This window comes from Amblyraja radiata, chromosome 13 (assembly GCF_010909765.2).
Source record: "Amblyraja radiata isolate CabotCenter1 chromosome 13, sAmbRad1.1.pri, whole genome shotgun sequence".
In the NCBI taxonomy this organism is placed as follows: Eukaryota; Metazoa; Chordata; class Chondrichthyes; order Rajiformes; family Rajidae; genus Amblyraja; species Amblyraja radiata.
In genome coordinates, this window is record NC_045968.1 from 53,770,590 (window position 1) to 53,785,776 (window position 15,187).

Sequence of the window (15,187 nt, forward strand, 5' to 3'; positions counted from 1 at the left end):
AGCATTGCTTTGCTTCAAAATCACAATGAGCTTTCTAATTCCTTTAAAAAATCTATATTACTAAAACTTTATCTTGTTTGTGTGTGTGTGTGTGTGTGTGTGTGTGCGTGTGCGTGTGCGTGTGTGTGTGCGTGTGGGTGTGCGTGTGGGTGTGCGTGCGTGCGTGTGTGTGTGTGAGAGTGAGAGAGAGAGATCTGGGCACAATCTGGTTAATTCCTATTTTCTTCCAAAGGCTAGGCCACAGCATTCCCATTTTCACACATTCTACTCACCTTTTCCCCCATGGAGGCAATAAACATCTCCCCGTCGTATTTCCACCTATATTTCTGAAATTTTTGAACCTTGAAATTTTGAAAACAGCCCAAACTCAACCAGCTTAGAGAGAAAAATAAATCCGACTTATGTCACAATGCCTCTCTCAGTGCACCAATCACAATGGGCTCTCAAGCTGGCTGCCAACTGCCACAATGACATCACAATGTGATGTTGCTCCTCCCCTCTCCTGTCCTCCCCTCCCCTCTCCTCCCCTCCTCTCTTCTGCTCTCCTCTGCTCCCCTCCTCTCTTTTCCTCCCTTCCTCTCTCCTCTCCTCCCCTCTCCTGTCTTCCCCTCTTCTCCCCTACTCTCCCCTCTTCTCCTCCCCTCCTCTCTCCTCCTCCCCTCTCTTCCCTCATTCTCTCTCTCCTATCCCCTCTCTCTCTGACCCCTCTCCAACTCTCCTCCTCTTCCCTCTCTCTCTCCCCCCCCCCTCTCTCTCCCCCTCAATAGTGTGACAACTTCACCATCTCCCCCTCAGTATATATATATTTTTATAATCAAAAGAGTGGTGGAATATTGATTAAGGAATGGGTTGTGTTGTGGGACCAGGCCTCCCATGTGACAGGGACCCAACGGGTCCCACTTGTCTAGTGACACTTAAAATTTTCAATGTTTATGATGAAATTTGTATGAAACTACAAAGAGATTCCAATTATGCGTGGGGACGCACTGTTATATTAAGGATATATATTTTTAATTTTTACTATAATTTGTAATTTCTGATCATGCCGTGATTCGGTTTGAAGCACAGTTCTGGCAACTACGAGAAGACAGGCCAGTCAATCAATTCCAGCCTTTCCAGTGAAGCAGCATGTTTTTGGTTCAACATTGGTCAAATGACAGAAGTATTGAAAATTGATGGATATCAATTTGGGTTCCACACCTTTAATTATGTAATTGTGCAAATTTACTATCCTTCATCAATAACAGTCTTCATTTGCATTTTCTTAACAGAAATAAATCTATCGAGTGAAAACAAACAATATCATTTTTTCCCATCATTAAGAGGCTTTGCATTTGAAAATTCCTACCATCACAAACCGTCACATGGATACTGAAGCCTGGGTCACAACTGCACACGAAGCTTCCGATTGTGTTGGTGCAGACTTGTTGACAGTTCGAGGTGTTGGTTCCACATTCATCAATGTCTGGAGGAAATAGAATGAATGACATGTCAAACACTTACATATCATTTGCCTTTGCCAACTAAAACATCATCAATTCAAATCAAGAGATGGAAATGAATTCAGGTGTAGGGTTGGCTAATATACGGACATTCTATGTTCTATATATTCTATGTTGTTGCATCCACTGGTAAAATGACAGGAGTATTGAAAAATGCAGATTCTCAACATGGATTTCACATCATTATGTGAATGGCTGTGAAAATTTAGAGTAAATAACAATGTCATAAGTGAAAGCAGTAGAATTAGGCCATTCGGCCCATCAAGTCTACTCCACCATTCAATCTTGGCTGATTTTTCTCTGCGTCCCAACTCATTTGTCCTGCCTCTCCACATAACATCTGCTATAATCAAGAATCTATCTATCTGTGCCTTAAAAATATCAATTGAAGCTGCCTTCAGTGGCAAACAATTCCACAGATTCATCACCATCTGACTAAACAAATGTCTCCTCATCTCCATTCTAAAAGAATGTCCTTTAATTCTGAGGCTATAACCTCTAGACCTAGACTCTCCCACTAATAATTTAGTACTACTTTGAAATATTCTTATTGCACAGTAAATTTCTCAGGTGGAAAGTCACAGAAAAGATCTAAATATATCTTTTTGCCAATTGTGAAAAACTTTGCAGTTGAAAATTCCTACCATTACAAGGGGAAGAGTTGGTCATGTTGATGCTGAAGCCTGGGTCACATCTGCACACATAACCTCCAATTGTGTTGGTGCAGATTTGTTGACAGTCTGAGGTGTTGGTTGCACATTCATCGATATCTGGAGGAAAAGGAATGAACGACATGTCAAATACTTTTATGTCATTTTCCTGTGCTATGAAAACTGACACTTCATAACAAAAAATCCGCAAATGAACAGATAATACTAGGGATAGCAGTGTTATCCCTACTTTTCCACTTTGTTCTGCAAATAAAGTATCGATTGTATGAAGACTCACAAAGTATGAAATATTATCCTTTCTTCGTTCATTATTAAGGTGACTAAAATTAATGCGTTAGGCCAGTGACGTTTTACAAGGTAACAAGAACTGCCATGTTAAATATTATTCTTAACTTTTCAAATTATGTGTTTAAAGACTTCCTACCATCACAGAATGAAGAGTTAGTTATGTTGATGCTGAAGCCTGGGTAACAACCGCACAGGAAGCTTCCGATTGTGTTGGTGCAGTTTTGATGACAGTTTGAGATGTTGGGTGCACATTCATCGATATCTGAAGAAATAAACTCAGTTACTCTGCCAGAGGAAGTATTTGATGCATGCAAAGTAACAGCATTTAAAACACAATAGACAATAGTCAATAGGTGCAGGAGTAGGCCATTCGGCCCTTCGAGCCAGCACCGCCATTCAATGTGATCATGGCTGATCATCCCCAATCAGTACCCCGTTCCTGCCTTCTCACCATATACCCTGACTCCGCTATCTTTGAGAGCCCTATCTAGCTCTCTCTCTCTTGAAAGTATCCAGAGAACCACTCTCTGAGGCAGAGAATTCCACAGACTCACGACTCTCTGTGAGAAAAAGTGTTTCCTCGTCTACGTTCTCAATGGCTTACCCCTTATTCTTAAACTGTGCCCCCTGGTTCTGGACTCCCCCAACATCGGGAACATGTTTCCTGCCTCTACTTGTCCAAACCCTTAATAATCTTATATGTTTCAACGAAATCCCCTCTCATCCATCAAACTCCAGAGTAGACATGCCCAGCCGCTCCATTATCTCAGCATATGACAGTCCGCCATCCCGGGAATCAACCTTGTAAACGTACGCTGCACTCCTTCAATAGCAAGAATGTCCTTCCTCAAATTAGGGGAGCAAAACTGCACACAATACTCCAGGTGTGGTCTCACTAGGGCCCTATACAACTGCAGAAGGACCTCTTTTCTCCTATACTCAACTTTTCTTGTTATAAAGGTCAACATGCCTTTAGCTTTCTTCTCTGCCTGCTGTACCTGCATGCTTACTTTCATTGACTGATGAACAAGGACCCCCAGATCCCGTTGTACTTCCCCTTTTCCCAACTTGACACCATTTAGATAGTAATCTGCCTTCCTGGTTTTGCTACCAAAGTGGATAACCTCACATTTATCGACATTAAACTGCATCTGCCATGCATCTGTCCACTCACCCAACCTGTCCAAGTCACCCCGCATTCTCATAGCATCCTCCTCACAGTTCACACTGCCACCCAGCTTTGGATCATCTGCAAATTTGCTAATGTTACTTTGAATCCCTTCATCTAAATCATTGATGTATATTGTAAATAGCTGCAGTCCCTGCACCGAGCCTTGCAGTACCCCACTAGTCACTGCCTGCCATTCTGAAAGGGACCCGTTAATCCTTACTCTTTGTTTCCTATCTGCCAACCAATGTTCTATCCATGTCAGCACTCTACCCCCAATACCATGTGCCCTCATTTTGCCCAGTAATCCCCTGTATGGACCTTATCAAATGCTTTCTGAAAGTCCAGGTACACTACATCCACTGGCTCTCCCTTATCCATTTTCCTTGTTACTTCCTCAAAAATTTTCAGAAGATTAGTCAAGCATGATTTCCCCTTCGTAAATCCATGCTGAATCGGACCGTTCCTGTTACTGCTATCCAAATGTGCCGCTATTTCATCTTTTCTAATTGACTCCAGCATCTTCCCCACCACTGATGTCAGACTGACTGGTCTATAATTCCCTTTTTTCTCTCTCCTGCCATTCTTAAAAAGTGCGATAACATTAGCTACCCTCCAATCCACAGGAACTGATCCTGAATCTGTAGAACATCGGAAAATTATCACCAATGCATCCACGATTTATAGAGCCACTTCCTTAAGTACCCTGGGATTCAGACCATCAGGCCCTGGGGATTTATCAGCCTTCAGTCTACCCAACACCATTTCCTGCCTAGTGTGGATTTCCTTCAGTTCCTCCGTCACCCCAGATCCTCTGGCCACTATTATATTAGGAAGACTGATTGTGTCCTCCTCAGTGAAGACGATCCAAATTACCTGTTCAACTCATCTGCCATTTCCTTGTTCCCCATAATAAATTCACCTGTTTCGGTCTTCAAGGGTCCAACTTTGGTCTTAACTAATTTTTTCCTCTTCACATACCTAAAGAAGCTTTTGCTATCCTCCTTTATATTCTTGGCTAGATTACCTTCGTACCTCATCTTTTCTCCCCGTATTGCCTTTTTAGCTATCTTCTGTTGCTCTTTAAACATTACCCAATCCTCTTGCTTCCTGCTCATATTTGCTACATTGTACTTCTTCTCTTTTATTTTTATACTGTCCCTGACGTCCCTTTTCAGCCATGGTCGCCCCTTACTTCCCTTGGAATCTTTCTTCCTCTTTGGAATGAACTGATCGGCACCTTCTGTATCATTCCCAGAAATACCTGCCATTGTTGTTCCACTGTCATCCCTGCTAAGGTATCATTCCAGTCAACTTTGGCCAGCTCCTCCCTCATGGCTCCATAGTCCCCTTTATTCAACTATAACACGGACACCTCTGATTTACCCTTCTCCCTCTCCAATTGTAGATTGAACGACCATAATTTGGTCGCTACCTCCTAATGGCTCCTTAACCTCAAGTTCCTTTATCAAATGCAGTTCATTACATAACACTAAATCCAGAATTGCCTTCTCCCTGGTAGGCTCCAATACAAGCTGCTCTAAAAATCCATCACAGAGGCACTCCACAAAATTCCTTTCCTGGGGTACCAACCTGATTTTCCCAGTCTACCTGCATGTTGAAATCTCCCATAACAACCGTAGTATCACCTTGACTACATGCCAATTTTAACTCCTGATTCAACTTGCACCCTATATCCAGACTGCTGTTTGGGGCCCTGTAGATAACTCCCATTAGGAACCTTTTACCCTTACACTTCCTTAGTTCTATCCTTACAGAGTCTACATCTCCTGTTTCAATGTCATCCCTTGCAAGGGACTGAATTTCATTCCTCACCATCAGAGCTACCCCACCCCCTCTGCCCACCTGTCTGTCTTTTCGATAGGAGGTATATCCTTGAATATTCAGTTCCCAGCCCTGACCCTCTTGCAGCCATGTCTCTGTAATTCCCACAATATCATACTTGCCAATTTCTAACTGAGCCTCAAGCTCGTCCACTTTATTTCTTATACTTCGCACATTAATATACAACACTTTGACCTCGGTATTCACCTCCCCTCTCACTCCGCTCACAATTGGCCGTGACCTCACTCTCTTATCCCTTCTCGAACTTTCCTTCCCATTAATTCGGGAGTCTTTTGTAACTTTTCCTGTACTCACTTCCCCTTTAACTCCATCTTTATACTCCCAATTTGTCATTCCCTCCCCCCCCCACTATTTAGTTTAAACCCACACGTGTAGCACTAGCAAACCTGCCTGCCAGAACATCGGTCCCCCTCCAGTTAAGGTGTAATCCGTCCCTTTTGTACAGGTCACCCCTAACCCAGAAGAGATCCCAGTGGTCTATAAATCTAAATCCTTGCTCCCTGCACCAGCCCCTCAGCCATACATTCAGATCCCCTATCTCCCTGTTCCTGTCCTCACTAGCACGAGGTACTGGAAGCAATCCAGAGATAACCACCCTGGAAATCCTGCTTTTCAGTCTTCTTCCTAACTGTGAACTCACGTTGCAGAACTTCCTTCCTCTTCTTCCCGATGTCATTTGTGCCCACGTGCACAACTACTGCCGGCTGTTCACCTTCCCTCTCGAGGATGTTCTGAATTTGGTTTGTGACATCTTGAACCCTGGCACCAGGGAGGCAACAGACCATCCTAGCGTCTCGCCTGCCTCCACAGAATCTCTAGTCCGCACCTTGAATAATGGAGAAGCCCACCACTATGGCCCTGTCCAACGTCGGTCTCGCCGGCCAAGTCCCATCTCTAGGATTGGAGCCACCGACGTGACCGACGTGACCGACGTGACCGCCGCTCGGACTGGAAGCGTCGTCTCCACCCGACAGTTCCCAAGTAACTGTTTTCATTAGGCGCAGTCACCTGGGTCTCCAACACTCCACGGTCACCACCCTTTCTCTCAGTCACACACCTTTGTTCTTCCCGTATCCTTGGCGTGACCATCTCACTATAGGTCCTGTCCAGGAAACTCTCGTTTTCCCAGATGGCCCTGAGGTCATCCAGCTGCTTCTCCTGTGCCCCAACATGGTCCTTCAGGAACTGAACCTTGCCACACTTGCCACAGTTGTAGCAGCCAGAGACTCCATCCGTGACCCTGGCCTCCCACATCCTGCAAGCATCACACTCTCATCTTACCTGTCATGTGTTCACCGCATCCCGTCCTCTCCAGCTTTTTGTGTAGTTTCCTCTCCTCAGCCTCCTCTCCGAAGACTCTTGTGCCAAGGACTCACACAATTCTCGAGCCAAAGACTCACACTTTTCTCTCAAGACACTTACCTCACAAGGCCACTCCCCTAGAGCTGATAAATTGACTGATAAATTGCCAAATTTTGAACAGATACATTTATGGGAATGTTTTAGGGGGATATGGGCCAAACACAGTAAATGGAACTAACTTAGGAACATTGATCTTTATGTTTAGTAGTATTTGCTGCTGCACTATGAGATGGGTCAGAACAAAACAACAGCACGTTGTAGGTATAAGCAGATGAAGTTACACCTCTCCCTAAATCTCCTCCTGGATCCAAACGTTCCAGGTCCCAAGCGTTCCATTCAAGGTGAAACAGAGGTCCAGGTGCATGTCTTCATCCTCGTCTACTGCATTTGGTGCTCCTGTTGTGGCCTCCTTTACACGAGCAAGACCAAGCATTGCCTTGGCGATCCTTTTGCTTGGTTCGCCGAGGCTTGTTGATCTCCCTGTTGCTAACCATTTTAATTAACCTTCCCATTCCCATTCTGACTTTTCTGCCCTGATTGTCTTCTATTGCTAGAGCGAGGCCACATGCAAACTTGAGGAACAGCATCACAAATTTCACTTGGGTGCGTTACAATTCAACAACATGAGGATTAATGTCTCCAATTTGATATAACACTAGACCAAGTGCAGACCCGTTGGGTCTGTTTCCCCAACGGCGTTTGCGGGGGGGGGGGGGGGCTGCGGCATCACACTCACATTAACCTACCCCCAAACACACAGGTGGGGGGAGGGGGGGTGAGAAGAGGGGAGGGAGGGGAGAGGAGGAGGAGGAAACGGGACATATTTGGGAGGGAAAGGAGAGCGGGGTAGGGGGTGAGAGAGGGGGATGGGGAGAGAGATGTGGGGGAGGGGGGGTGGGGAGGGAGGAGAGGAGGGAGGGAGGGGGAGAGGGTGTGGGGAGAGAGGGGAAAGAGTGGGGAGGGAGAGTGGAGGGGGAAGGGAGGAGAGAAGTGGCAGAGTGGGGAGGGAGGGGTAGGGGGAGTGGTGGAAGAGGGACTGAGGGGTAGGGGGAAGGGGGTGGGGGAGAGGGAAGGGGGTGGGGTAGAGAGTGAAGGGGGTGGGGGAGAGAGGGATGGGTGGGAGAGGGAGAGGGGTGAGGAGAGGGAAACATAGAAACATAGAAATTAAGTAAAGGAGTAGGCCATTCGACCCTTCGAGCCTGCACCACCATTCAATATGATCATGGCTGATCATCCAACTCAGTATCCTGTACCTGCCTTCTCTCCATACCCCCTGATCCCTTTAGCAACAAGGGCCACATCTAACTCCCTCTTAAATATAGCCAATGAACAGGCCTCAACTACCTTCTGTGGCAGTGAATTCCAGACATTCACCACTCTCTGTGTGAAAAATGTTTTTCTCATCTCGGTCCTAAAGGATTTCCCCCTTACCCTTAAACTGTGACCCCTTGTTCTGGACTTCCCCAACAGCGGGAACAATCTTCCTGCACCTAGCCTGTCCAACCCCTTAAGAATTTTGTAAGTTTCTATAAGAACCCCCCTCAATCTTCTAAAATCTAGCAAGTACAAGCCGAGTCTATCCAGTCTTTCCTCATATGAAAGTCCTGACATCCCAGGAATCAGTCTGGTGAACCTTCTCAGTACTCCCTCTATGGCAACAATGTCTTTGAGCATTGGGCATTGTGACATCACACGATGGAACGTTCACCAGGGGCTGGGGCTCCTGCAATGGCATATGTAAATGGATCCATTCCGATTGGACATATGTGAACATTGGGCATTGTGACATCACACGATGGAACGGATCAAAAGGTAGAAAGGCAGGCAGCCGGAAGGACGGCGGACGGATGGCGGACGGCGGACGGACGGCGGACGGCGGACGGACGGCGGACGGCCGGCGGCAGGCACACAGTTTTATATAATAATAGATAAAAGGTGTATTAAAATATGGTTTATGATTTGGATGACATAAATTCACATTGAGAAATTGTAGAAGTCTTTCTACCCTCGCATTATCCAGTTGACTAATAAATGTTTGTTTTAAAGGGTATAAAATCTACCTGGCCCATGAATCACATTGAATATTATTTACAATATGGGTGAAATTATTAATTTGACATCTCCTACCATCACAAAACGAAGAGTTGGTTAGGTTACTGTTGAAGCCTGGCTCACAACTGCACGTGAAGCTTCCGATTGTGTTGTTTCAGATTTGTTGACAGTCTGAGGTGTTGGTTGCACATTCATTTATATCTGGAGGAAAGTTAAAATGACATGTCGACTTATTGCATTGCAGCTGGCATAGTAAATGAAGGCCACAACAAGAATATTGCTGTGACATGATTTGAGCTGAAAGTGAACTACTCGCCATCATATATCATTGGCATCAGAGTACCTTCATATTTATATATCTTTGGTAACATTAATAATACATGCAGCTGCAAAATTTAGATTAGAGAGGGTAATATTAATTGTGAAAATTGAACTTCCTGAACAAATAACAATTAACATCAATCTTTTACAATTCCCCACTAAAAATATAATTATATTGAAGAATCACTGAGAATGAAGTGATATACTTTCTCATTCAATATTCAGGTGACTAAAATACATTTGTTGGGCCACAGACAGCATTTAGGGTCGGGACCCATGATAAGCATCTGCAGTTGTTAGTGTCTCCAAATGACATGTGAAACTGTTGTATTGCAATTGGCTTTGCCAGGTCTAACTTTGTCACTTAATATTCCAAATTGCAATAGACTGCAGGCTGTCATTATACATATGGAGTGTCATTTGGAAAAAAATATTGTTTGACTCCACGAAACATTAACTCTCAACATTAGCCACTCATTGCCACATTAATTTTTGGCATCAGGGTTGTTTTAAGATTACACCCCCATTGGGGAAATGGCCAAAGTATTGAAAATCACAGGTTTAATATTTTGAGTTCACAGAATAATAATGGGGGAATCTTATGGAAGTAAAAATTGAAGATAATTAAATTATGTATGCTTAAAGATTCACGGAGATTTAAATTATATAATTTTTCATTTGATATTAAGATGATTAAAATCAATTTTTTGGTAATCTAAGATTTACAAGGCAGTGAAAAATGCAACTACAAATAGTTTGTGCTAAGTCTGAGAAACCATCTGTTTTAAAACATTCTACTTTCACAATGCAAAGAGTTGGTTGCATTGGTGCTAAAGCCTGGATCACAACTGCACACAAAACGTCTGGAAAACAGTGAATAATAATAATAATAATAATAATAATAATAATAAACTTTATTACGGACTCGAGGTCCAGACAAGGGGCAACATTACATTTTAAAAAATGCATTGCATATTATATATCATAAAGTACATATAAAATCTTAGTATATCACTTATAAAAGCATCATAAATTATATATATTTAAAAAAACACAATACATAAGTTAAAAATCCAGATTAAAAGAATGATCAATATCCTACAACGAGACAACGATACCAGTGTCTCCACAGCTGGGATTCGTAGCGTGTAGTGCTAACCCTTATGTTTGACAAGGCCACAATAATCACATTTTTAGAGTCATTTATCCTGCAAATGAATTGATATATGTGATCTTAGGATAGCGTCTAAAGTACTGACTCCTGCAGCCACAAACATATTACTGGCACTACACCATCTAGGTTTCCTTAGCAGTGCTCTCATGGCATCGTTATATGCCACCTTTAGTTTCTGCATACTTGTCTTTCCATAGATCGACCACAGGTGCGCAATGTAGAGTGGTGTGCAGTATGCTCCAAATAGCGACATCTTCACCACATCTGCACACGCACCAAATTTACGCAAGAGAATTTTCGCCTGTACATACAGCATGCATCATTGCCTATAAATATCCTCATCATCTGTCATTTGTTCTGTAATAATATGCCCTAGATATTTTACCTTATTACAGACACTAAGATTATTGTCAGACAATTTAAAATCAGGAAATGTTAGACATTTATCCTCCTTGGTTCTACAGATCATAACAGCACTCTTACTAGCATTATATTTAATGTCATGTTCCACACCATACACAGAACATATAGTAAGGAGCTGCTGGAGACCAGCGCTAGATGGACTAAAGACCCCAAGATCATCTGCATACATAATATGGTTCACTAAAATATTACCAATCACGCACCCAGTGTTACAGGCTTTCAATTGTTTAGACAGATCATCAATATTTAGATTAAAAAGGACTGGGGACAAAATTCCCCCTTGTCTAACACCATTGCTAACACCAAATGGGGCTGAGACTCTATTACCCCATTTTATTTGCATAGTCTGGTGGGCATACCAGTAGGCCAGAATTCTAACAATGTATTTAGGCACCCCTCTTTGACTCATTTTACCAAACAGCTTTCTGTGAGTAACACGGTCAAAGGCTTTGGAAGCATCAATAAAGCACATAAGGATTGAAGAGTTTTTGCCTCTATATTTGTTTACATTCTCCTTTAGGGCATATATGCATGCCAGTGCCATGTTTAGCTTTAAAGCCAAACTGGTTATCTGTGGAGTTAACAAACTAATTTATTATATCCAGCAGAACTCTTTCTAAAACTTTTGACAATATGCTGGCTAAAGCTATGGGCCTGTAATTATTTAGGCTGCCTACTTTACCAGCTTTGTCCTTAATGACCGGCACTAACAGGACAGACAACATTGAGTCTGGTAACAAGCCATGAATCATAAAGCCAGTAAAACAAATAGCAAGGAGAGGAGCTATCCTCATACTCACATACTTAAGATGTTCAGCAGAAATATGATCCAAGTCACTTGCTTTGTTGTTGGACAGCTTGTTCATGGCATGATACACCTCATGTGGCATAATCGCCATCGAGTCATGCTGAATGCTGCCTCAGTCACATTTATATCATTGAATCAACTGAATCTCTCTCTCTCTTAATATCATGGTATACTGTAGACTGTATAAAATAACTTTTCAAATGCAAAACAATGAGTAAAGCTGTCATTCTCAAAAATATTGCTTTGACATTGCAAAGCATCACCAGATTACTCTGTGGCATTCTTCACTTCATTAATATTTTAGCATCACAGCATTTTGAAGTCTACTTCGATATCACCGCTGTTGGATATATAATTTGTAACAATGAGTCAAGAGTACAGGAAGGAGATCAACAATCTGCTTGAATGGAGCCAGAACTATATTTTTGCACTGAATGTTAGCAAGACTAAGGTTCTAAAAAGGACACAAAGTGCTGGAGTAACTCAACGGGTCAGGCAGCATCTCTGGAGAGCACGGATAGGTGTTGTTTCGTGTTAAAACCCTGTACTTCTTCTGAAGAAGGGTCTCAACCTGAAACATCACCTATCCATGTTTCCCGGCATGCTGCCTGTCCCGTTGTGTTATTCCCACATGTTGTATCTGTTTGTGTATTAACCAACATCCACAGGTCTTTGTTTCTACAAGACCAAGATGCCGATTGTTGAATTCCAGAAGGGAAAGATGAGATTCCAGTGATCTGCCGTCATCGGCGAATAGCGGTGGAGTGAATCAATGGCTTCAAGTTTCTGTGCCTGCACATCTCTGAAGGACTCTCCTGGGTTTAGCACAAAGAAAGCTCATCAGCATCTCTACTTCTTCAGCCTCTACAACCTCTGTCTGAAGATATTCAGCATGCTGGAGAATATTCTATCGAACTTCTATAGGTATTCAGTAGAAATGATACTGAATGGTTGCATCATGGTAACGGAGTCAAAGAATCCTTATGTTCTAGTTCAAGAAGAGCTTCTTCCTGTCAACAATTAAGCTCTGGATCCACCCTGTAGAACAATAACCACAACCCTACCTCAGCACCAAACTACTATGGTCTTTCTATTGATTGCACACTTCAACCTACACTGTTATGGTCACGTTACCTATTACAACTGATAATTTATTAAGAATTGGTTATTGTAGATTGGCTATTTCATACGAGCCAATTATAGTGTTTGTTAGTACTGACTCCGCCTATTATGTGCGTCATGTTATCAAGAGCCTGCTTACGCTAGTTAGAACAAGTAGCAGCTCTGAGATGTGATGACTTCAGATCCTTGCTGTATGTAGATTTAATAAATATGTGTTGTATCTTGATGTGTGTTTCAGTCGACTCATTACATGGTGTCAGACAGTGAATCTTGCCCACTCCGCTCATGTTTATCGGGTTTTATTTCCTCTGTGTTCCTCTGTACAGCTTAATTTGGTGGTACCTGAAGCAATGCATAGTACTATCCGTATCTGGAAACAGCTAAAATTCAGTCTTAAATTGAGAAATATGTCTCTCCTTCTTCCTATTGCAAATAATCCCTTGTTTAAACCGTCTACTTTAGATATGGTGTTTGTTCAATGGAAGAACCTTGGAATCAATACTGTGGGAGACCTCTATAAGAAGGGGACCCTCTCTTCTTTTCAAGCACTACAGGAGAAAATATCACTTGAATGCCAACAATTTTTTTAGATACCTTCAAATCCGAGATTATGTGAAAACATATACATAAGACTGTCCTCTTATGGGTCCAGATATATTAGGCAATTGTTTGAATAGACATGCCGATACAAGTAAGTTGATATCTTACATTTATAACACTCTTCTAAATATTGACACCCCACCCTCTGAGATTTATAGGCGAGCATGGGAGGACGAGCTGGGTTTACCCATTTCGAAAGATATACCGTATGGGAGGAAAGCCTACTATACATACACTACTGTTCTTTAAATGCCAGGCATTGCCTGATACAATTTAAAGTATTGCATAGGTTATACTACTCAAAGACCAAATTGAACAAGATCTTCCCTACTGTCTCTCTTCTCTGTCTCTCTTCTCTCTTCACTTCCAAGAAGCCACCCTAACTCATTATTTTGTATCCTGTATAAAAATACAAAAACTCTGGACGGGAATATTCAATATCATTTCTAAAACACTCAAAATTCAATTGGAGCCAGATTCAAAATTAATAATATTAGGAATGTCAGAGGGCTGCCCTTAGTTAACGATATCCCAAAGACGCTTCCTTGACTATGGTTTAATAACTGCGAAAAAAAGTAACTTAAATTCTGGAAAAAGATAACCGTCCCCACAGTGAAGATGTGGATCACAGAAATGACCAAGACACAATATTTAGAAAAAATAAGGCTTGTTTTGTCTGACAAACCAGATCAATTTTCCAAAATATGGTCTCCTTTCATTGAATTTCTTCAACAACATAATGGTTGAACACAAATTCAAAAACCAAGTTAGGGTCGGGTGAGCGGGCGTAGGGAAGGGTAGTGGGATATATCTCCGCTTTTTTCACTTCTTCGTTAGTTCAGAGGTTAAATGATATCATGGATATCATTTAATTATCTGGGTGTCTTCACCTAAGGGAAACATTTTTCTCTGCAGAAGGAAGTGTAAATGTAGGGAGAAATCTGAAGGACGACCAATAATCATTTTTGAGGCTGAATGAACATTAGGCAACTGTGGCAGGGTCTGCATGAAATCACTCGCTTCGAGCTGAAACAGAGTAGATGAAGTGACAGTGAACTTTCCAGGATGAGATCAATTCTTTCCATGGTGACTGAAATGTAATTGTTAGGAACCAACATTTCACAGGGCAGTAAGAAATGCCATTTAAAATATTATTTCATAATTTAGTAAAAATCTGCATTTGAAAATGCCTTCCAGCACAAAGGGAAGAGTTGGTCGTGTTGGTTACAATCGAGACGCTTACAATGTATAGATACATGATATGGGAATTATGTTTAGTGTCCTTCATTATGCTGCTGGCCTTGCCGAGTCTGGGCTGTGTCCACAATTTGCTGCATTTTCTTGCGGTCTTGGATGGAGCTGTTCCCAAACAAAGCTATAATGCATCCTGATAAAATGCTTTCTACGGCACATCTGTAGAATATGATGAGAATTGTCAGGGACATGCCAAAGGTCCGAAGCCTTCTAAGGAAGTCTTGGTCGTTGCTTCAAGCAAAGCCAGATACAAAATGAAATTATGTTCATGTTATTTATTATTAAGGTGGGTAAAATGATTTTGTTAGACCAGCAAAGATTTACGAGGCAATAGGAACACCCACAGCAAATGTTATTCCTCAATTTTGAGAAACTATTATTTAAAAACCATCTTACCATCACAAAGTGAAGTGTTGGTCACATTGGTGCTGAAGCCTGAATCACAACTGCACACAAAGCTTCTGATTGTGTTGGTGCAGATTTGTTGACAGTTTGAGGTGTTGGTTGCACATTCATCGATGTCTACAGAAATAAGGTCAGTTAATCCTGGTGCAAATTGGTTACATTTACTGACAT

General features: G+C 42.2%; 1 protein-coding gene across 1 annotated transcript in view; it reads right to left on the bottom strand.

Annotated features, from left to right (window-relative positions):
* The window catches only part of LOC116979505 (serine-rich adhesin for platelets-like), a 1,930,096-nt gene that overhangs the window by 947,859 nt on the left and 967,050 nt on the right, over positions 1-15,187 (bottom strand). The window contains exons 102-104 of the mRNA XM_033031015.1: positions 15,008-15,133; positions 2,598-2,723; positions 2,147-2,272 (exon numbers count right to left, since the gene is read on the bottom strand). Coding sequence (XP_032886906.1) covers positions 2,147-2,272; positions 2,598-2,723; positions 15,008-15,133 — 378 coding nt within the window. The remainder of the gene's footprint in view (positions 1-2,146; positions 2,273-2,597; positions 2,724-15,007; positions 15,134-15,187) is intronic.